Consider the following 25,060-nt stretch of genomic DNA (forward strand, 5'->3'; position numbering starts at 1 on the left):
CCCTTTAAAGGACTCCCTTAGAGCTAAGGTGTTTATAGACAGAACATGAAATAGGAAAAGCAATCTCACTTGCAAGTTTTTAAGCCCCTCCTCCCCAAGATAATTTTACAAACCAGAATGAAACAAACATAAAGCTGCCCATTTAGGGGCCCCTTCTCCTCCTCCCAAAAAAAATCTTAAAAAAAAACAAAAAACAAAAAACTTGAGTATGGAGTATTCTGTGTGCTTTTTTTTTTTTTTTTTTTTTTTTTAATTTACAGCCCCAAGATTTGAAACCAAGACAAGACTTAACAGAGATGGCCAGTTCTCTTTAGGGGATGATTTTCTAATAGATGTATCACCACACACGTGGTAACAGTAGTTACAAAGTTCAAATATTTACTTTTTAAATGGGAGGGTGGGGGATTAAGGTCTTCTAGAGTTATCTAGAATTTCTGTTTTTCAAATTCTTTAAATTAAGTTACACGTTCAAATTCATGGCAACTAAGGATAACCCAGGATACTGCACCTGCTCTAAGAGATATGCCTTAGTCACCTCAGGAGGTTAGGAGCCAGACACAGCATGTGTATTAAAGTGCAAAAAAACCATAAAAAATGCAATTGATCAATTACAAAGTATTTCCACAAGAAAAATTCAAATTAAGCATTTTTCTAATATATTTAACTAATCTACTTAAGGCTATAAATATTAAAACCCTTAGGAATAGAGTGATATAACAGATAAATGGAGTACTGACCACAAAAATCAATTATGCAACACACAAGTCAAGCTGCACCCGACCACAAAATGGTCATCTCTTCCACTACAAATCTGTAGCCATTTGCTGAAAAAGGCACAGCCTGGGTTTTAGCTTGACAGTCTTCAGGACTCCATTTACACATATGAACACAGTGCAGCAGCTGGTAAAAACTCCACAGGTATGAACATTTCATCGTAACTCCTGACATGTCTCTTTTCTTGGTGTTTAAAAAGTACTTGTAAATAACTGGAGGAAGTCAGCTTCCAGGGTAAGGCTATCCCTCCTCTATCACACCACAACATCTGTTTCAGAAAACACCAATACTATCATTTAAGACTGGTTGATTAAAGTTAGAGAAAGTTTCAATGTTACCCTCTGTAGCTTAAATATAATTAAATAAATATAGTTAAAGCAAAAATTACAAAAGTAATTTTTAGAATTCAGTATTTCAGAAAGTTAACATTGATTCTGGAGCAAAACTCAGCCCTTGGTGATGGTAAACTGGAAGCACACATCTGCCCCAACAATTGCAAAACCAAACCAAACCAAAAAACCCAAAACAAAACAAAAACAACCCCTCTTAAGCCAGAAGTTACAATTTTAAGGTTAAAAGACTTTTCTGTATACAAAAACTCCTGTGATTTGGTACAACACCGGCAGTGTCATGCTAAGGCCATGTGACTAATATTTTTAAGCAAAGGGGAAAAAAAGGCAAGGTAGTTTTATAGTAGCAATAGTTTCTTTTTTTATTTTAATATACTTTAGGAAACAATATACAAAGCTGAGCTTTCCCACCATTTCTGTGTAACAGCAGGAAACTCTGATTACACAAACTGAGCATTTTGTGATGGCTAAGAAAAAGCAGTCAGCACCAGACTTGAACAGTTAGCTACAACACAAACATCCTTCAAAATGAAGTGTCATAATAGCAAGACAGGAAAACCAGGTTGAACAAATGATACCACTTGGGAAGTGACTTCATCATTCTTGTTGAATTTCACATTCATTAAATATCTTTTGCACAATTTATTGTTAATATGCTTTAAACAAAACCTCCCTTTAAGGAATTACTGTAATAAGATATAAATATTCAACAAGAATAGTTTTGATAAAGAATCCCCATGTAGTTCAATTTCTAATATGCACTGACCGAAGGAAAAGAAAGTAACAAAATGTATTTGTTTAAACATGTTTATTACAACAGATACAATTCACATCTGACTAGCTCTGTTTCCTCTTCCCCTCCCACAACCATGTTCATTGGGCCACTTCCTTATACTTGAGCAGTCAATGTACTTTCAGCACACTTGCCCAGCAGTACTTTTAAGTCCATTCTTACAGGGTGCAAATGGATTTCAATAATTTATACAAACATGTGGGTTATGCTCGATCACTGCAACTTCCAGCTACTGTACACAGGAATGAGAAGGTTATAGAAAAGTGCCACAGCAACAGTGCCCTAGAAAGGAGAAGGGGCACCTTAAAAAATGGATAAAATCAGGCCAAGGACTTCTGAGGGAATGGAACATACAGGAAATGAAAACATTTCTTTGTAAAACAAATGGAGCAGCACTGCTCTTGATCAGGTGCAAGTGCGGAACAGTTGTCTCATGATATCTGTACACTGCTCAAAGTTGTATCCTTAGACACAAATCGCCTGGCGCTTGCACTGGATTTTGGAAAATGCAAGATTTCTGAATGATAAATTAACCCCCCAAATTTTTTTCTTTTTTTAAAAAAGCTAATTTTGCAGACAGGTTTCCATGTAAAAGGCTAGGTATTTAGCCACCTCAGCATTGATTAGTTTCGGATGTCTAAGCTCTGTTACACATGGCTTCCCATGGCTTCACTCTACAAAACATATTTACAACGTGAAGATACATCTACAAGAAATCTACATTTCAAGGGTTTTACAGATCAATCTTGTATCTTTCCCCTGAATTGACTCTCACAGACCCCCGTCCCCTTGTCATTTCATTTGCCCAGCTTAACGGTCCACAGTCTACTTAAATGCAGCTCAAAATGTTATGACTGGGCAATAGATTTACAGTTCCTGTAGGATTCCATGTGCCATTATTCACATCTTCAAACCATAAAGGAATTCTGATTTTTTAGCTTTTCGAGTTCCTTAATTTGTTGTCTCAAAAACAGTATCCTGAAAAATAAGAGCAGATATTAAGATCTGTATGTTACAAAAACTATGAAAATATAAAATGAATACTAATACTGAGTGGTTAAAACGTCTTAGCTTATAGTTAAGAGCACTTAACACGTCATACATTAAAACATTGGAAAAGCTGGAAAATTCCTTAATTTCCTAGCAATTTTCAACATTTCTTTCAAATATACAGAATGATTTAAAATTTATAAGTAGTATAAGCATTAAAAAGGTAGGTAATAACTATGAGATAAAGCTATATTGCATTTCTTGCTCAGATTAGAATTAAACAGACAAGAAGCCAATAAACTACAATTAATTACTACAGATGTAGATAAAACTTATGCCAAATAAAATCTGTCATTTCAAAGTTGCACGTGTATCAAATATACCTATGCTACCTAATCTTATCTATGTTAAATGTCAGATAAACAGAATAATAAGCACAGGGGAAAATACTAAGATTTCAGAAACACCACAACTTTGCTAGACAATATAACATTGTCTTTAGCTCAAAGGATCTAAAAATATAAATATCAATCTAAGATTTTAACTGAGCCAACATAACCATAAATCAAGAGGGGCAGCTCTAATTAGCTGCCATCAACATTTCATTTTTAAAGTAATGGATCCTTGTGAAGTACAGCTATAAACCAAGGAGTACAGAGTTGCAAACCTAAGAGGAAAACCCCAAATAAAGAGACTATGAGTTAATGGGAAGCCAAGGCACCACAGCACTCAGCAGGCAGACTAAATTATAAAAATACTTCTAGAATATGATACAATTACAGATCATGAAGATCTCAACAATCTGACTCATGGAATTCCCACGTCTGACCTAAAACCAGAAGAACTTCCCCTTCCTGAAATAGACAAGGGTACAATCCTTCCACTATAGTCCTGCTTGCATCTTATCTCATCTGAGTTCCTTCTACACTTATGCGTTGTTCTTTCTTTAGGGTTAGAAACTGACACCAACAAGGACACCTTTGCCTTAGTCAAGCAACTCTCAATCAGTCACTCGGGCCTTCTATGTTCACCTGAAATTTGAAAAGCTCAAGAAATGAACAATTCCCCAGTTTAAACTGTACTGTTCTTAGCTAAATGAGTCTCGTGTCTTTCTTGACCTGCCCTGCCCTAGGGTGTGAAGCATCATCTTGTACAGTATAAAGAATCTGCATGTGGTTGTCCCAATCACTTAGTCCTTTTCTTATCAGACTGACCTTTATGGTATTGCCAATGGTTGTATTCAACAAACCATTATTTACTAAGTAATACCCTAACACAGGCTGTGATGTTGGTCATCCCATTACAAATAGAGATCCTGAAACCTCCAGCATGACATTGACAAGTCACAAAGTGCTTCCTTAAGTAAGTAAAAAGGTGAAGCTTAACAAATTAAAAAAAAAAAAAAATCAGAAACTCAAGTTGCTAAGGCTTAGAAAGAATGAATTTTCCTTCTAGAAAATTGAGCTAACTCCACTGTTGTAACTCAAACTGGAAAAGCTAGGAACAAAATTAATACTGCCCAGGTACCACTGAAGACATAACATTTAGGGGTTTGCTACTAACCAGCTATAGGCATCTAATGGTGGTCTTAAAATATACTTCCAGCAGACATGGGGAGAAAAACACCATACATAATTCTTGTAAGGACAATTATTTAAGGGGCTAGAAAAATGGTTCAGTCAAGAAAGCACTTGTTGCACAAATTGAGACTCTGAGTCTGTATTCCCTGAGTACATGTAAAAAAGCCAGGTGTGACAGACAACATGTCTCTGTGATCCCAGTATTGCAGATGCATAGATGGAGGATCTCTAGGTTTGCTGGCCAGCTAGACCCTGCCTCAAAAATACAAGGTGCCAAGCAACTGAGAAGGCACCAGAAGTCGGCCTCGGGTACGTACACACGTACACGCACATGGGGATGGGGGAACAAACGTTATATTGGTTGTCGTGTGCTGTTTTAACTATCAACAAGTTTATTTCAAGTGTCTGAGTCTTCCCTTTCATGAGGCAGGCCAATTCCCAATCCCGTGACTAAGAATAAGGAAACCAGTTAAAGAACTAGTAGGTAGTCATTCTGAATGCAGGTGACTTATTGTTTTTCCCATAGGGGTGAAATGTCTGTGGAGGAATGGAAGGCAGAAGCTTATCCAGGGTCTGAACAGTGCTTTGCCTGAAAAAATATCTCAACCAGGAACTCATCACCTGATTTGCTCTTTTCTTATCGATGTTATCTGCTGCTTTCTTCTTTTACTTTTGTTTGCAATACGCATATATTAAGCTCCCTCATTCCAAACCAAAGTAAAACTGTTGCAGGGAGTTCCTCATTAGGAAAAGCACAAACACCAGTGAGTAACTTACCTCTGCTCTCGCAAGGTTGCTTGAATTTCACATACTCGAACTAGAGATCTCAAATTTTTTAATTCAGTACATATTTCTGACATATGAACACTTCCCATATTATGGGCTTCTTCACGCAATCTTGATGCCTATAGTTAAAGAAATGAAGCTCACATAGAATCTGAACTTACACAAAAAAAGTAAGAACTTACACTAAAAGTACAGAATCAAACTTTGCATACAGAAGCACAAAAGTTTCTTTAACGGTCCAAAGTGTTTTCAATTTTCCTACCGAGTTCTTAAAAATACATAGTTTTAGTCAGATTAGGTATGGTTTTAGTACAGACCTATCCTCCTAGCACTCTACCTGAGGAAGTGATAAGATATTATGTTCCGAGCCAGCTTTGCATTTACACAGTAAATTTCAGACCAGCATCACACAGAAGAAGAAAGGAGAAGTGAAAAAATAGAAAAGAAGGGAGAGAAAGGAGACAGGAAAGGGGACAGACATACCTGTTTCTCTGCATGGTCCGCAGGCCACCCCTGAACGTGTTTTATGAGATTATCATTGAAGTGTGCTGCTAGCGTAGGTGTTAATGAACACGCAGGCCGAGCAGACGTATTCTGTGGTACAATTGTTGCATTTGATGCATTACTACTGGAAGTATGATTTGGACCAGGTGATGGACTTCTCTGGCTGCTGCAAGAGAAAACAAATGAATGCCTAGCAGGTCTCAAAGTAATTTCTAGATAATACCAGGAAACAATGTGTATTCACTTTTAAAAATATCCAAATTCTTACAATTTTTTTAAAATTATCAAATAGAATTGCTGATTCAAAATATATTAAGAGAATAGTCTTTGGAACATTAATTACTGTTTATATCAAATTAAAATTGAAACTGCAGAACGTCAACAAAACAGGTGACTTCAGATACGACGAACATAAAGCAAGGGTAAAACTTTTAACAGTCACAAATGTAAGGCACATGTGAATACTTGATTTCAGAAACATCTAATTAAAGAAAGGTATGTGTATGTTCAATATCAAAATATTCTTGAATCAGAGGGTGAAATAACATCAGGCAAAACACGGGTATTTCAATAGAGAACTCTGAGTGAGCACACTGATAAAATGAGGCCAAAAAGTGACACACTAAAATTAGTTGTCTTCCTTTAAAACTGAATGGTTGGGGCCGGGGTGGTGACACATGGTGGTAAAACCAAAATTTCAGTTACCCAAGTTGATTTCCTACTAGCTGCAACAGACTTGGTGCTTGCTGAATGAATTTCAGTTATTTCCAAAAAGTAAATTTCCCAAAGGATGAAGAGTTTTCATCACTGAGGATATATTTAATAATACTGCATCTTCTAAGGATATTTAGAAGAGTTACTCTCTGAACAATGGGAATATTGCTGAAGTAGCCATCTTCCAAAGGTGATTACGCTGAAGGGAACAGGTCTCATTTGGATGTATAAATTCTTAAATGCTTGTTTTGAAAAGAATACAAAAACAGTTGAAGCTGGGCAATAGTGGTGCACACCTTTCCTCCCAGCACTTAGGAGGCAGAGGTGGGCAGATCTCTGTGAGTTCAAGAACAGCCTGGTCTACAAAGAGAATTCCAGGACAGCCAGGACTGTTACATAGAGAAACTGTCTCAAAAAACCAAACCAAAACAAACAAACAAAAAAAAAGGCCTTTGAAATTGTATTATAATCAACACAGAAAAGAGCAAATACAATACAACCCTATATAATATTATTAAAGGTGATATGTATAAGAAAGGTCAGATCTGAAGGTATTAGGAAAGTGCAACACACAGCTTCAGAGGTGAGGGCTTTTGTTTTTACCTCAACACCTGAGTAGGTTAAAAAGCAAATATAGCTCCACACATGAAGCCATGTGCTTTCCTAGTATGAGCATCACATATTGTTGTTCCGACTAGCTCAATTTTAAAGGAGCCACTTTCTACAAATAATCCAGTCATAACTGTTGTACAGTTTTTGTAAACTGTGACTGGTTCTATAAAGCCACTCATGGATCTGTTAATAACTTCTTCTGTGATGACGTTCTATCATGCACATCCTACTCAAACAACACAAGATGCCATATTAAAAGAAAAAAAAAATCTCAACACACCAACTAACCTTAAGCGCTGAAGACTTCGAGGAGAGACAGGCTCGTGACTCTGCTGCTTATCAGCAGTTACAGGCTGCTGTGTGGCCGACTGTGACACTGGCCCTTGCTTAACTACTGGAGTACTAACCTAAAATGTCAAAATTTGATAAGACAAGCTTTCATACACACAGGCAAATAGCAAGAAAATTAGATAAGCAAAAAAATTCTAATACCATTGAAGTTCTACAATAGTTAACAAAGTCGTCACAATTTTGTTTCATTACACTAATATTGATGGTGATGTTTGTTTGGCTCTTAGTTATATATTTACCCACATATCTAGTCAATAAGCTTAAAATGAGCTGTTTTCACAAAGTCAAATTAAAGGAGCTTTATTTTGTATGCGTGCTTGCCCATGTAGGTGAGAAATGGGTACTAGATTCCTTGGAGCTAGTTCTAGATATCTGTGAGCCACTCATACTGAGTAGTGGGATCCAAACTCCCATCTCTTCAGTAATAAGTCTTTAACAACTTAGTCATCAGTCAGTCCCAAAAATTAAAATTTGAACTGTTTTATAAAACGCCCTATAGTAAAAATTACCAAACCACATTACTAACACCAACAGGAAAAACTATTATTCAACAGTTTTCTAATATACGATAGCATTTCTCTTTTTAGATTTCTATAAAAATGCACATTACATTACTGGAACACAAATACTCTGATTTCAACAACCGATCAATGTGTGTTTGCAAATATATATTCATGTCATAGTCAAAGAAAATGAAGTTTTAGTAATTTTCTGAAAATTTCTTCCCTTTGTTATTAACAACAAAGAACAACAAAAACACAAGCCCACAACTTTTCCACTCAGCAAGCTCTAACCCTCACTAACTCACAGGATACCAAACAAAGCAGAGATGACTCAGTGGAGAAAGCCCTCGCTATACAAACCAAAGACAGGACTGAGAGCCCTTACGTAAATACCAGCCAGCCTAGAAAACTAGCACTCACCAGGCAGGGGCAGGATCCCAGATCAAAATGGCTAGCCTTCAGCAACTTGTTTGTGTATGAATCTAGCTGCACTACATAAGTAGTTGGTTTGTATGAACTGGTCAAAGAGGCCAAAGATAGAAAGCTTCTTTTTTCTTCTTCCTTTGGCTATGAAGTTACTGTTTATTTCTTTGATCTGGATGATGTATATGTGAAACAATGTTGGAACAATAAACTGGAATTTCATTTTATTTTGCTGAATTGTTCTTAAAAAAAAAAAAAAAGGCTAGCCTTACTCATAATCTAAGTTCAACTGAAAGATAAATCAGGTGGAGGAAAACTGTGTGTGTGTGTACACAAACCTACATGTAAAAAGAGAGTCAAAACAGCTGGCACTGACTTATGGAGTGTGTCAAGATGCAGACATGGGACAGGTGCCAAAATGAGTCTGCACTCCAGGTATATTTACAGCTGTGGTTCTGTACCTAAACACAGGGAGTGATGCTCAGAAAAATGCTCTCTGCATTCAGAAGGACCTTCATTTTTAATTATAACTCTACTACAAAAACTAGATTTACACAAAAATTTAATTTCCTAAGTGAAGCAAACAGCATGTTATTCTTAGGCAAAAACTAAAAAACATCAAATTCTTATGAGAAGGTAGTTCACAATTAAAGGAAATTTTAAGAGAAAACAACAAACACCCAACAACAGAGTAGAGAAATTTGATAAATATTAAGATTCTCCCATAGATCCTGCTTATCCAGAATTCCATGTCGCAATCACCAAAATAATCAGGCAAAATCACACAGTATACAGAAGAAGTTGAGACTCAAGTCTGCTCATCCACACTGACCCATCTAATGTCACCCACTAGCCACTCATTCCACTGCTACCTTGTTCTCAAAGGACACTTCCCGAAACCTATTTTCTAAAATACTACCATTTCTACGAGTCAGCCATTCCCGTAATCCTACAAAGGTGACCTACCTTTGGCTGTGACGAAACAGGTGGAGTACTAATCAAAGGTTTGATAGGGACTGTGTTAGTTTGAGGTGTGCTTATTCTTGGAGACACATAGGATCTTGGGGATGAAGCATCAGACGTTAGAGACATCGGAGACTGATTAGATGGCTGGGCTGTGAAAGAATGAAGCAATTAATTTAAAATCACCCCCAAACCACTTTTTTTTGTATATGTAGTGAGGTTCGCTGTGCTTTTCTTTTTTCTTTCTTTTTTTTTTTTTTTTTTGGGGGGGGGGGTTCGAGACAGGGTTTCTCTGTGTAGCTTTGCGCCTTTCCTGGATCTTGCTCTGTAGACCAGGCTGGCCTTGAACTCACAAAGATCCACCTGCCTCTGCCTCCCGAGTGCTGGGATTAAAGGCACGTGCCACCATCACCCGGCTTGCTGTGTTTTTCTACACATTGCAAAGATACACAGGTGAATCTTAACAGAATTTGGTATCTTCACTAAAGGAACAAGGCCTACAGTGAGATCAAATTTCCTTCCTGATACTGCAAAGCTAAGTGGGAACCTAATTCCCACACAGTAGCCTTAGTTCATCATCCTTAGTTCTTATTTATTCTCCACTTAGGCTCAGGATTTGTCTCTAGTCCCTTGCCTCATGCAGTTTGCCAAATGGACTTCTACCATTAAACTTCTGTTGCTCAACATGCTGTGTCTGTTTTCTCTGTGGACTTTCCGACAGACTTAGTGCTGCTGCATCTCCTCTTCTGCATACGTTTGAGGAAAAGAGACACAAACCAACTCAAAGGCCAAAGTTATTTCTGCATCCTATAGTCAAAAACTGTTATCAACAACCCAAGGCAAAATTCCAAGTCCTCAAGTGTGTGAGAGATTTTAGAAATGACTGAGAGTATAGTATAGTTTGCTTTTGGCATTAAATAAAAGGCCTTATCAATAATTTATATTTTGATTAAAATATATGATGTATTACAAATACACTGATCCAGTCAGATGAGTACCAAAGTATAAAATGAAGGAAATAAACATATCCAAGAGCATACCAATACTAAAAGTCAAACAAAATCACTATTATAGGTAATATTTTCTCAAACTAAAACCTTTCCCTTAATGACAGAACAATACAAGACAATCTTATAAATAACTTAAGAGAAAGAAAGAATACCTTGTGTAGAGAGCTGGGCAGCTTGAGAAATCAGAGAGGTGATGTTGAAAGCAGATGGTCCAGCAGTAAGAAACTTGTGGATGATAGACTGCAGGGAAGCTTGTGTTACAGCTGCTGTAAGAACTTAAAACATTCACAATAAAGAAGTTGGTTTGGCATTATTAGTAACAACGTGAAACTTATAGATAACAAATAGCAATAGTAAAAAAAAAAAAAAAAAAACAAATTGGTTTCATAAAATTTTCAACGTGAAAGCTTGGCACACACAGTAACATAATGGGCGTAAAGACTTGAAATGATCAGAAGAAGAGAACAGGTTCACAATAAAGGTAAGCCAATAATATCCTCAATTCTAGTAATGCTGTCAAGAACAATAAGCGCCAACGCAAGTTAGTGCTTAGTACATTATTGGCAATCAATTAAAGAGATGGTTGCTATTTCACTTGACTGCTTTTTTTCAACAAGCTGGCCAACCAAACCCTGTATAACAATACTCACCATGCTTTAAATACCAAAACAACTAGTACTTAGAAATACCGTGTACTTGTGATGCCCTAGAATGCCTTTTACAGACTGTTTTACATAATTTCAGACTACTTAGTTAAAATATTTGTCTGCAAAACTGAAGAGTTACAGGTATCTTGCAGAATAAAATAAAAACACCAAGAAGTTCAGAGTAACAAGAAAACTAACCGGTTTGAGACTGCGCTACCATTTGGGTGAATATAAATCATTTAATACTACTGTTAAGAGAAAATGCACAAATAGAGACTAAATTTATTTGCATTTTTATGATTAAACATCTGAATTTTAATAGCTTAAAATTTAAACTAGTTCCATTTTTGCTCAGACTTGTATGAGATGGTCCAAATACTTTAGAAAACGAAAAATCAGATTAAAATGGACATGATTAAACAAACAAAACAGAAACACTAATAAAAATAAACACTAGCACTTTCACCTACATCTACCCCTCTCTTAGAATTTCTAAGATCTTCCTATTAACAGACTTGAAAGCTATACACAAACACTGCTAACTCAATTATACATCCAAGGGCATTAGAGGTATCAACCCCAAAGCAGCAAACCCCACATGAATTTGAAGAGAGAAACATCATTAATCATTGCTGAGTTGAAAATTTTGTAAATAACTTTGTATAATTCGGATAATAATGTTCAAAATTGTTATTATGACTACTAACCTTCATTTATTTTGGATATGTCCACATTAGAATTATTAAGCTGTAGCGTGGCTTGCAAAGCAGGAAGCAACTGTCTAAGAAGATTTGGGTCCTGAAGTAAAGGAGGTATTGGTGATTGTGGAACAGGAGAAACAGGTACTGTTGAAGCAGATGTTGGAGGTGCAGATGTGGGGTTCAGGCCAGAGGCTGAAGATGTGGAAGGAGTTGTGCAAGAATGTGATACTGATTTGTCTCCTGGAGCAGATTCTAAATAAAAGGGAGATAAGGCTCAAAAAATTGTCTCAACATCAGAAACTAAATGAACAGCATCACAGTAACATCTTCCATGTGCTATGCACTTAACACAAACTGCATTTGATCCTCAGGAAATAGATGTCTGACTATAATATAATGAGGCAGATAATTTTGCATCCCTATTTATCAGTAAGAAATTGAAACATGGCAAATTCTAGTTGCTTAAATTTAAAAAGCTGATCAATTATCTCTATGTGTGATTTAAAAATCACACTGCTGCCGGGCAGTGGTGGCGCACACCTTTAACCCCAGCACTCAGGAGGCAGAGGCAGGAGGATCTCTGTGAGTTTGAGGCCAGCCTGGTTTCCAAAGCGAGTTCCAGGAAAGGTGCAAAGCTACACAGAGAAACCCTGTCTCGGAAGAAAAAAAAAAAAAAAAAAAAAAAATCACACTGCTATATGGCTATACACCAAACACATATACAAAGAGTTTGATGGAATATAGCAAGACTACAGGAATTAGGTGCCATATCAAATGAGGTCAAAAACACCTATGTGCACAGCAATAACCCGCACATAACGGCCTTAATTGATAGGTATCAGGTAGGCCCAGGCCAGTCATGACCAAAATGAGCTAAAAACAAAATGACAAGACTAGGGACAAGTTTTGTTGTAATTAAGTTGTAAAATATTTCTCAACAGGCCCTTTAAGTAGTAAACATAAAGGAGAGCCCCATTTCCTATTATTTGAAAATAAAAGATGTATGAATGTGTATGGAAAGCTGCCACTTCTATGTGTATATTCAATGCACCTAAACACAAAGCACCAATAGCATAATCTTTATAGTATTTAACAAATTGGAAATATTAAAAATTTATCAATTCCTGAAGAATGAGAATACATCCGGCAAGACATTCCCAGCCAGACTAATAATAATAATAACCCAATTTAACTTGTGTGACTGTGTGTGTCTTTAAAATTCTAAAAGTTGGGTGGAAACATGAAGCAGAAACATTCCCAGTTTCATGCCAGCATGGGCAACATTAATGAGACTCTTACGTTTTAAAGAATTTCTAAAAATCACTAGATTTCATTAAATAGAAAAAGGTCAACTCAGAAAAACAGACTCATCACACTTGCAAAAATTAAGCTTAACAATATACTAGATGCTTATAGATTAACAGAAGTATTTACTTATCAATTCTGAAGGAGACTAAAACTCAGCCACACTAAATATCTATAGTTATAATTCATGATATCTAGAAAAGGTAAAGATAAACTTCCTTCATGACCTGTGGAGGCCCACAGAGGTTTCCTAGTGAGATCTGAGCTTGCTTTATCCAGCAGGGCAGCATTAAAGGATTGCTTGACCACATGTGTGGTTACCAGGTGACTGGAAGGGTCTGCACTTAGCTAGGGGGAGGTCTTTTGCTCCACCCGTTGGCATTCCTTATAAAAGGGTCCTTCAGAAGAGACAGGAGGGGCTGGTGGATAGATATCCAGGCCCTCCTGAGGCTATCCTGTGTTTCTATCTGTTTCTCTCCTTCTCTATCTTTCTATCTAAATAGTTTTCACTCCTCCCTCAAGAGTACCCTGGGGAAAAAGTGGGAGCGGGCACCCCACAGATATGGTTAGGCTCCCCCACGATGACCACAACTGTTCTTAGATATATGCCTTCACAGAAACTGTGACACACACACACACACACACACACACACACACACACACACACCCCTACCTATATTTATGTGTGAATGTGCATGTATGTATGTACACATACACATTCAATCATTGAACTAAGCACAATTCTTTTAGGTCAAAACTGGTAAGCAAGCAGGGCAGTGGTAGCAAACACCTTTAATCCCAGCACTTGAGAGGCAAAGGCAGGTGGATTCAAGGCCACCTGGTCTACAGAGTGAGTTCCAGGACAGCCAGGACTACACAGAGAAGAAACCCTGTCTCAAATACCAAGCAATCACTCAACAGACTATGAACATTTGCTAAAGCAACACTTTCTCTATATACTCACTTAAAATAATATACATATTATGATTGCTAAAGTTGCATACAGGAAGCCATGAGTCCATGTGTTAAGAGTCAAGAACCACTGCATTGTTAACATGATCTTAAACATCTGTATTTAATTCTAGGAACTAAACAAGCAACTTTCATGGCCCTAGAGAAATGGAAAATTACTCTAAGCATGCTGGGCATCAGTCTTTCCACAACCTCACTTCCATGGTCAAAGAATTAGAAATAATACCTTTCTAATGTATGGATTTCAAACTACTTTAAGTATGTCTCATGGACATGCTAACAAATCTATCAGCTCAGAAGTCCTTAAATACTTTTTCAAACCCTGAGTTCAGGAGACTGCCTATCACTTCCTTCCAGCTTTGCTGGTTTGGGGTCATGGACAAATAAAAGAAACATTATTAATGATAATTTTTTAAAGGAAAATCTGTTGTCACCTACTCTGGTTTACTTTAAAAGTCTGTTACACCTTATACTAACTTGTATTCATTAAAATTTATTTGTACAAATTATTTGTAACTTTTTAAAAAGATACTGTCCCTTAAAAGCATTCTTCTTTTACTTTCTTCAGAGAGAAACCAATGTTATTTTATTTACTGCATGAATTATTAAATCAGTACCTATATATTACGGCATTATCCTCTTTCATTTTAGAGATTGTCACCTTGATAGGCAGGGTAATGTTGGTAAAGGTACAAAAAGTTTTCAGTTTTGTTTTGATGCTGCTTTGTCTAATCAAGAGCCTTGAAATGTTAGAACTTAAAAATTCCGAAGTGTTGCCCCTTACACCAAATAAATAAAACTCAGCAAGAAAATGACACTAGTACTTATCGCCATAAAGAAAGAAAGTGGAGACTAGAGTGTAGTACACCAGTAGAGAACATCCTTCATCCCAGGAAGCAGAGGCAGGTGGATCTCTGAGTTTCAGGGCAGGCAGATTGACAAAAGAAAAGACAGAAGAGTGCAAAACAAAGCCAGGCTGTGGTGGCTCACACCTTTAACCCACCACTCAGGAAAGAGGACAGCAAGTCTGAGTTCAAGGTCAGTCTGGTTTATAAAGTGAGCTCCAGGACACTCAAGGCTACACAGAGAAACACTGTCATGAAAACATCAACAAAAAAAGGTGCAAAACAAAAGTTTGCTTCTGAGTGTTAACACTTAATAGACTGCTTATCATAATTGCTTAGGTTATATAATACATACTGTAATACAAAGCAGGGCACACTCCACTTTCCATAAGAGAGATAATAACTCCCCATCCTTTATGCTTTTACTTATAAATTGTTGACTTGTATTTCCAACTTTTGCCAGAAGAGGGAGAAACTTACCCACATCTAAACCGGAAAAGAAATCTATCTGTTCTACCACTAACTCTTCCAAACAACCCTTCAGAGAAAAAAACAGGTCAGAATGTATTTCTGATCTGCACTTTTCTAGTCTGACAAGTAACTCCTTTCTGGCATATAATAAGATTTTAAGACTCAGGTAAGAATAATACTTATTAATTCCCTGTGGTATTCTGACAACAGGGTGCACAGACACATGGCAATCATAGAACTGTTATATCCAATAAAGAAGTGTTTGTTTCATGACCAACATACAGCATAAAAACCAAATGGTAAGTGACAGCAGCTATTATCAACACAAACATGCACACGTGTGAGCACAAATGTCTTTTTTCTAACACATGTATAAACATACACAAATAGTTTGCAATTGTTACTTCCGTTCAACTGAGAAAATCTGCACATTACTGCACAAAGTAAAGCAAGTTAAGCATGGCTGTCAATACAGCTCAATGACAGGGAGAGTGCTTACTACTGTGAGGTCCTCGGTTCAATCCCTAGCACCCCTCCCCTCCAATGGGGGAAGTTAAAAAAGAATTTTTTCAAACTGCCACACTAAAAGAACAAACTTACATATTCACAACTCTCTATCCTCACAAATACGTTATTCTAATTTGATACTTATCTCCCAATCATGGTTTTTTCATTTGTCACAGAGTTGTATAAAATGTGTAACAGTGCAGTTTACTAATTTGTAAAGAGGTAAACAATCATTTTGGTATATTCCATGCTCATATTATGAGCAGTTATTTTCTATTATTCTTTTTACAAGGTTGTTTCTGTTACACTTTTCAAAATGCCAACAAAATTATAGGAATTAAGCATAATTTTTTTAAGTTGGGCAAATTTAAACTGATTATAAAAAGACATACTTTACAACATTGACTAGTACACACACACACACACACACACACACACACACACACACCCAGCAATTATTTGTCTCTCTTTCTAAACCATTCTCTCTCTTTTTTTTAAAATGAAGATAGTCAGTATCCTTAAACTTAAAACAAGGAAGAGGATGCTGAGGTTGGCCCACTTTAGACAGTTAATGTCCATTTTATGTCAACAACAAAAGGCCATTACTGCCTAGACATAAAGTCTAGGGGGCTCAGTCATATTTTACTTAGTCTGGGGATACCTGAAACAGACTAAGGAACTTTAGGCTAGGTAACTGACTCCCCGTGAGTATTAATGAATGACTGCCTGCTCGACTGCTCCAACAGACTGTTAGCTATGTGATGGAGATGTGCTAAGAGCTGGCATGAGATCTTTGAGCAGCTCTGCTTCCACAGCTGCTTTGTGAGAGTCATGCCTTAATGAGAGTCATGCCTTTAAATGAAAAGTTTGATAATTTAAATTCACTGAACTCTTCCAATGCGGGCTTCCTTGTAAAGTACAAGGACTTACATCTATTTGCTTGTTTTGTGATTTCACAACTCTAGAAAGGACTTTACAACTGGAAAGGATATTACAGCAGTTAAAAAAGGTCACTGGGGGCTAATTGATAAAAACATTTTTGCATTTCTGATATATCTAACATTTGTCTATTATTTGTTTGTATGATAAGACAAGCTAACCAAGAAATGTTTGTTCGCAGTCACCTCAACGGGTACAGATAAAACATTAGGACACCGTTTCACACTAACACCAACAGTATTTCCTGCAAAACTGCTGAGGTTCACGGTTCCCCACACTTCGGTCCCTCAAGCAGACACAAACTGCTCTCTCTCCATTAAATACACCTATTGTGAGATCCTTTAATTAGATGCATGGCACATAGTCTTCTCTTATTCCAAGTACATTTAAAAACATCAGCCAATGAGGTGTTTCTCCCACTCTGACACATTTTTATCACTATTTCCGGTGTCCCCTCCCACCTTGTACAACAACCACAAATGTCTTACTGTCTGTCAAAGCCCAGGGACGGAGCATCACTGAGGGACAGAAAACCAAAGATGTTGCTCATTCATCATTTAATACAGCACACCACCACAGACCAACACTTCATCCTCATGTGAATCAGCAATTTGTAGTATAGATGTAAGTGGGATTGTTTAGATTCCCTTCTGCTGCCCTGAGATTAAAAACCATATCCTGAGCTACAAGCTTGAATTATGAATGCCTTGTGCAAGGACACCTATTATGTTGCTTATGGTGTCTAACACCCCCAAGCAGCTCTTGCCACAACTTTAACTTTTTGAGCATGCTTTAGATATTATAGTAAGTTGTATGATGACAATTTGGGTTGCAATGTGTCCCCACAGCTCTCAGATCTGTGGTCTAATAGAAGTGAGGTCTGATTCTGTTTATTTTCTGCTTCATGCCTTAGTTTTCTAATATACCAGCTCAGGCCAGTAACTGCCTGAAGTGGAAAACCATGCTTTAACATGTCTTTAAGAGAAAATGGAGATCATCTCCCAAGCTATCTAGATAATAGCCACAAAACCTGAAGTATTTTATCCAAGCAGTAATGCATTGTGCCATCTGAATTTGACATGTTATTAAAACCACTGACTGCTAAGTGCTAACAACTAAATACTTGGTTTCAGTGTCAAAGACAAACAAAACATTGAGTCCTGAGAATTATAAAAGAAAAATGGAATGACTAATTTTTGACCTAAGTCTACCTAATAACACTCTAAAAGACTGAAAAAGAATTTATAATTAAGTCTTATTTGAGCCAAAGGAAAGAATATTTTACAAACTATATAGTTCAACGTGCAGCATCTAGTAATAACAGCATACCTTTTCTCTCTGTTTTCTGTGCAGGGACAGAAGCTGTGGGTGTAGGCAGTTTGGATAAAGCAGATGCTCCATTAGCATCAAATGATTTCTTTGGCTGGTGATCAGATTGAAGCGTAAATGGACTAGAAGGAACAGTGCTGGGGGTAGCGGTTGGATGAACCACTGGTTTGATGGGGTGCTGTACTGGCGCAGAGCTACTGTGAGTCTCTGCTCTTGGCAGTCTGTAGTCTTTGTCATTGTGTCTGCTTGTCTGAGACAAAATGTTCTGTGGGAGCAAACTACTGGCATCGCCGGAATGCTTGTCTTCCACTGTAGTTCACAGTTCGCAAGAGAGGTGTTGGAATGGCAGAAGGGGAGAAAAACAGATGCTGTTAGAATCCGGTGTCGTGAACATCAGCTAATTGAGCAACAGAACTGTAATTATGTTCCTTTTCATACAACTGCAAGCCCAGTTAGTAGCTGCAGTTTTAACACTGGCATATAGATATCAATATGGCAAGAGTTTTAACAACTATAAATACGAATCTATACTTAGAATCAATAGGTAAACTCGTTTAATGGATTCTTTGAAATTAAACTGTATTCCAAAAAACTTTCTAAAAATAGTTGTAACATTTTACTCAAAAACTATGTTTCCAAAAATAAAAAGGCAGACGTTTTCTTTTTTTTAAAATATGAATCATAGATTCAAATAATTCATGGAATTATCCAGTGGTTCAATTACAAAAGAACATTGGCTTCATCAATTTCAGTTTTTTGAATATAAAAGCTGGTAGCTAGGGTGGGATCTTAAGTGTTTTAGTCTAGGGCTTTCAATGATATAAGATGGATTAACATACTGTATTGTGCATCACACACATAAATCAGTGAAATGTTTTGAATAACACTGACAGGGTAAAATAATCATATTTCACATTCACATGCTACTCTGAAAAGAACTCCAACGTATGTAAGCATAATCAGAAAAACGAGCTTATCACCAGCAATTACATCAGAAGCATTTAAACTCACAAAGTAAATATAGGAAATAGTTCAAACTCTTCCAACAATTTAAATTCTGATACTATGCTTCTACAAAGTAATACAAAGGGAGAAATCTTTAACAAAACAATTATGTGGACTGGACAAAAGTCATTAATTTAACTTAAAAAAAATCTCTAATATCCTAAAGAAACATTTAAATAATAAACACCCTAAGATTAAATGATTGTGAAAGATCTTGACAGTTATATACGCCCACTGTTGAGTATGTTTTTTCCTAACCCACGGGCTCTTCTAACTCTTAATGTCAAAAACGTACAAAGGAAAGACTCTCAAGCTGTAAGTCAATTTTAAGGTTGTCACTCTACAACTATCACAGTACACTCAAGACACTGGTTTGCCACCAAAGCCCTCAATTATATCAAAAGAAACTCTTCAATTATCTAAAATATAGATTCAGTGTATTACACAATGTACCAATAACAGAAACAGATTGGCTTATTACAGTGCTGTACAAAATCGTGCACAGACACATCAGCAAATAACAATCTTGGATGAACATAAAACTATATGAATCTTTATCTAGTTTGTTCATAAGAAGATACAACTATAACAGAAACCTTCAAAGACAAGTGCATCAGGAATAACAGCATGCCAAACCCTACCACTTTAATTACCTATAACTTTTATTTCTCTTTACCAAAAAACAAAACAAAACAAAAAAAAGCCCCTTTAGTTCTATATGGCTAAAAATAAAACATAAAATAAGGTCAAAATGTTCAGATGAAAATTTAAAATGATACTTCAAATACTTGTTAGGTAAAAAAGACAGCAGAGTAGGAGCTGGGGAAAACGGAGCAGAAAATGCTCCTACAATCACCAAACAGAAGGCATTTACTAAATTATCTCTACCTGCACCACAGCTCCCCAGACTTTTCTGAATGCCATGGTGGGAGGTGTATGACTAGCATATAATCTAGCAGGTATAATAATGATTTAGAACAGGGCAGTATCTCCAACAAAGAATGGACAAATCCAAAATACCCCTAGTACAATAAGAGATCCCAATTGAGGTTTCTCTATATTTAAAGGAATCTATTGGTGAAATTATTATATAATATTAAGTACAGAAAGAAATAATCCAGAAGTAGTTAATACCAAAAGAAAATTGTATCCATACAATTCTGAGTATCAGATTGAGGTTAAAAACTCCACCATCTCTCTACCTGTAAGAATCTTCCTACTCCTTTTTCTTGAAAGGAACACACTCTAAGCATTATTCTACTCAAATGCCAATAAACACAGAACGATATTTGACAATGTCAAATAATTAAGTGGAATACTGATTTTATTACTATAGTACCTTATATTATATGACTTAGTGGAAAAATTAAACAGGAAAAATAAAACCCAATATAGCTAAATTTCTTTCTCAACTATTACTTAAAACTGCCAGACTCATTGATTCATTATTTGCACATACAGGAATTTACTTTAAGTAAAAGGGCGGATATAAATCACAGAACATGAAATGGCTGAGAGACAGCAGAAGGCTTAAAGTAATAGTAATAGTACACTGAAGCAGAATGGTACAGGCAATCATTTAACAGATGTAGAATCAAACTGACACAGAAGCAGATCCCTGAAATGCTACTGAACAAGAAGAGAAATGGGCTAAAACAATAAATAACCTCATTCTGGGCTCTAAATAGAAACATGTCTGACTTCTATACACACAAGTATAGTAAACAAAGCATACACCTCAAAAAGTTCCTGGGTCAAGAGATTAAAAGTTTAGCATTCTAACTTTTTATACAGATCCACCTGTGTTTGCCTCCCTGGTATAGTGATTAATGGAGTGCACCCCACCCATATAAGGCCTTTTTAACTTTTAAAAAACTTTTAAAAAAGAAACATGCCTTACTCTGAAATCATGAACAAGATGCCAATATATAAAACACACACACACACACACACACACACACACACACACACACACACACACACACCCCTTTCCATCACTGCTTCAGAATTAGATCTTGGCATTTAATGCGGGAGACCTGTTTCGGCAGGGGGCTCAGGTCCCAAAGAGGATTTCTGAGGGGTAGGGGGGAGGAAGGAGAGATGGGGAGATGGTCACAATCTAAGGGTGAATTAGGTTGGCTACCAGTGCATTCAATTGAAAAGACACTCTGTAATTGCACATAGGATTGACCAGTAGTCTAGGGGCTGTGAGCTGGGGTATGGCTGGATATCAGGGGCTGAGGAAGCTAGCCTTGACCTTGACAATAGGCACTAAATCATGTTAATAAAAGGGCCACAAGTTCCTCCTGCTAGAGATAAGAATGACTACTTTATTATTAAGCAGGAATTTTCCTCAAGTACCAAAGGGAATAAAAACCCTTATCCAAATACCTAACCGTGGGAAAAGGACTTCTGGAGAGCAAACACTATACTATAGTTTCTTAGTCTTTCTTATGGGCCTGTTTCCCTCATAATGCTCCCCAAAAGGAAGGTCCTGATGTCTCACTCTTTTCCCATTATTGTACCATTCTGATTTCTCTACATGAACTCAGGTTCTGAATCTGAACTGTAGGCATTTCATCCTTGGGATCAAGTGTGTCTAGTACATCTCAAACTTTCCTATTCTTGATGTAATTAGGAAGGTACAATGGTATTCCTGAATCCATGGTGGTGGTGATTTTTTTCCAAAAAAAAAAATATATATATATATATATTTGGAGAGGCTACCATTGTACACATTTTTATCCTTTACCAAAGCACACATAAATTTCCCAAAGGGAAAGGCATTAATATTGAAAGTAAAAAGGTGCTGGAGGAGTGTGGTCTGCAATGCTGAAATGCTGGAACTTTGCCAAGCAGTAATGGTCACCATGAAGTCCACACCAGTTTACTTTATAAACTCTGAAGTCTGGAGAAGAATGACTTTTAAAAATAAGTAAACAAAATATATATACCCACGAATTCAGCTACAGACCTATGGACTATATATACAGGAATTCAGCATGAAATGGCTGAAAACCACCCATTATTCTAGAAGCTAGGAGACATAGCCTTTCCTCTTTTGAGAACTACTAGCCTAAACCTAGTTAAAATCAGCTGGCCCAATTCAGTACTGTATAATTCTAGGACCTAGTTCACAAGCACAACAGATTTTCCTTATGTTTTGATTTTAAAACTTCTTTTCTAGCCCATATGTGGCAGTCCTTCATGCTCCTCCTCCCTGTCCATCAACTGCATGAGACAACAAACTATATGCTATTTAATTAATTCAAGATAAAAAACCTTGGTCAAAGTCAGGTAGTTACCTGACACAAAGGGCAACACAGGATTAAAACCCACATTTATTTTTTTGTTTTTTTTCAAGACAGGGTTTCTCTGTGTAGTTTTGGTGTCTGTCCTGGACCTCACTCTGTAGACCAGGCTGGCCTAGCTCTGCCTCCCAAGTGCTGGGATTAAAGGTGTGCAACTACCGCCACCCAACCTAAAATCCACATTTTACGCCTCAAAACGAAATGTACTAAAATTCTCTAACTTAATACTAAATTATACTAAGTATAATTTTACTCATGTTTTGAAGCTATGCACAAGTTCACCCTAAGTCATTTTTCCCATCAAAGAATCAATACCCCTTATTGAGAATCAGTTGCACACATCAATAGACGAATCTCAAGAAAACGTTATGGTATGACCAGTTTGTCTTATAGCTCAAGGTACCTTAAACAAGGGTTGAAGAACAGTTTCTGCAAAAAATGTTAATGTTTCTGTGAAGCCTCAGTCCACAGCTTATACAGATTTCTAAACATAGAATTAACTTCTAAGTACAGATAATGGGGTTAGATTCCCAGCAATACGACTGTAGAGATACACTGAAAACACATGATCACATGTAAGCTACAGAAATAAGAGTATAGCCTAGCCTACATATGTGAGCTCAGTATAGTCAGGCAAAACATCTCTCATGAAATTTACTTTCTAATAAAGTGTTACTATCTGGTGTGATTTTTCTAACATTACAGTGACAGTGACAAACAAAAGAGTTATTTAAATATGCTTTCACATCACTGTAATGTCAAACAAAATCCAATTTTGGAGACCATCTACATACTAATAGCTTCTCATTAGTAATAAAATGTCAGCAGTGCTCTAGGACTCAATTATTAGTACTTTACAAAGTGAAATCTTGCTCTTTACCAATTCTGTATTACTGACAGCATGAGTAATGAGAACCACATATACCACTAGTCCACCCTGAACCCATTTCCCTTTCCAGGAAAAAAAAAAAAAAAAAAAATCGAGGAAGTTGATAATAGAAATCACATATATTTTCATGTCAATTTACACATGCAGATGGAATTTATTGATTGGTAAATTAAAACAAACTTTGAAAGGCAACAAAAGAGCACTTACTTCCACTGGTGAACCCACTAGTGGCTGTCGCTTGCATCACCTCTCTTCTGTAATCCCTATCTTTTGGGAAACTATTAACTGCCAACTTATTTGCTTCTTTTTGTCTCTGTTCTCTAGAAGTAAAAGATCAAACATCACTTTATGAATAAAAATTACACGAAGTACTGGAGTCTGTAATAACTTTTCTTACCAAATCTTCATTCAACAAAACAGTACAAGGAGTAAAAGGGAACGTGGTTTACAATTGAAACTGGTCTCAAGACAGAATACAGCAAAGAGAAGACTAAGAACGTTTCTCACTTACAGCAGAACTACCAGCTATTCATACTAACTCCAGACTAAACTCCCAATAATAGTTCAATAAATGGTAAAGTTTTCACATAAAGACTTCCTTTAAAAAACAAAGTCGTTCGAGGCCAGCCTGGGCTACCAAGTGAGTTCCAGGAAAGGCGCAAAGCTACACAGAGAAACCCTGTCTCGAAAAACCAAAAAAAAAAAAAAAAAAAAAAAAAAAAAAAAAAAAAAAAAAAAAAAAAAAAAAAAAAAAAAAAAAACAAAGTCAAGGAGCAGTGTTGGTACACGCCTTTAATCCCAACACTTGGGAGGCAGAGGCAAGCAGATCTCTGTGAGTTCAAGGCCAACCTGTCTACAGAGCAAGTTCCAGGACAGCCAAGGATACACAGAGAAACCCTGTCTTGAAAAAAAAAAAAAAAAAAGCAACAACAAAAAAAAAGGCAGAAGGAGGGTATGGCAGATAAAGGCAGGAGTATTAGGAGGTCAAAGCCAGCCTTGGCTAGAGAGAGAATTCTAGGCAAGCCTGAGTATGAAACTTCATCTCTAAACAAACAAACAAATATCTCTATTACAAAGTCAAATGACAGATTGCTAAGTATTTTATCAAATACACTGACTGTTCACAGGCCTCCATAGATGGTTGCCTACATGTGTCCAAGAAATTATTTTACATGAAGGGAAAACACAGAAATGGGACCATTACTAAAACTGAAAAAGAAATAAATGGTTTCACTATACAGAACCTAAAGATACTGTTTAATGCCACAGGATGCTGACCTACAGAATTAAGTAAGGAGTATTACTAGATTAAAAGCAAATACCTTTCAAGCCACTCTTTTGGTTTTTCCCACTGTGAAACTTCTGTGCGACAATTGTAGTAGTATTTTTTTCCAGAAGAGCTAATATGTTCAGACCAGTCATCTGCAGAATCATAAGGCTTAAAAATAGAATTTAATAGTTACAAAATGCCATTGAATTATTTGATACAAATATTAAAAATTTCAATGATTTTTTATAACAAACATGTATATGTGTGTGAATACATATATATATGAACAGGGTCTAATAAAACCTTTATGAGTAAGAATATCTAGAAAGATTATAGTATTAGTTTATTAGGCTTGGGAAGAACATGAGATTATTAATATCCTGAATTTAGAAAGCTTTATAAGAGACCCCCTTAAGTAGTATTTTAACTAGTAAAACCAGTGACATATGGGAGGGGGTCATGCTGTTCTCAACTGACATAAAGGCATAAAATTATTACTTCTACTTCCTACTTTCA

At 36.6% G+C, this 25,060-nt stretch overlaps 1 protein-coding gene across 8 annotated transcripts in view; it reads right to left on the reverse strand.

Moving 5' to 3' along the window:
- Positions 1-226: 226 nt before the first annotated feature.
- Wac (WW domain containing adaptor with coiled-coil) overlaps positions 227-25,060 on the reverse strand; it is a 70,829-nt gene continuing 45,995 nt past the window's right edge. For 5 of the 8 annotated variants that reach the window (XM_028873162.2, XM_028873154.2, XM_028873136.2 and 2 more), the window contains 10 exons: positions 24,597-24,712; positions 23,482-23,594; positions 18,070-18,378; positions 11,708-11,953; positions 10,506-10,628; positions 9,347-9,495; positions 7,392-7,510; positions 5,757-5,943; positions 5,265-5,392; positions 227-2,895 (listed from right to left, as the gene is read on the reverse strand). In XM_028873162.2, coding sequence (XP_028728995.1) covers positions 2,826-2,895; positions 5,265-5,392; positions 5,757-5,943; positions 7,392-7,510; positions 9,347-9,495; positions 10,506-10,628; positions 11,708-11,953; positions 18,070-18,378; positions 23,482-23,594; positions 24,597-24,712 — 1,560 coding nt within the window. In that variant the 3' untranslated portion in view covers positions 227-2,825. The remainder of the gene's footprint in view (positions 2,896-5,264; positions 5,393-5,756; positions 5,944-7,391; positions 7,511-9,346; positions 9,496-10,505; positions 10,629-11,707; positions 11,954-18,069; positions 18,379-23,481; positions 23,595-24,596; positions 24,713-25,060) is intronic. The other 3 variants (XM_028873187.2, XM_028873180.2, XM_028873146.2) reach the window with 2 other exon arrangements.

Source organism: Peromyscus leucopus, chromosome 5 (genome assembly GCF_004664715.2).
Source record: "Peromyscus leucopus breed LL Stock chromosome 5, UCI_PerLeu_2.1, whole genome shotgun sequence".
NCBI classification, from domain to species: domain Eukaryota; kingdom Metazoa; phylum Chordata; class Mammalia; order Rodentia; family Cricetidae; genus Peromyscus; species Peromyscus leucopus.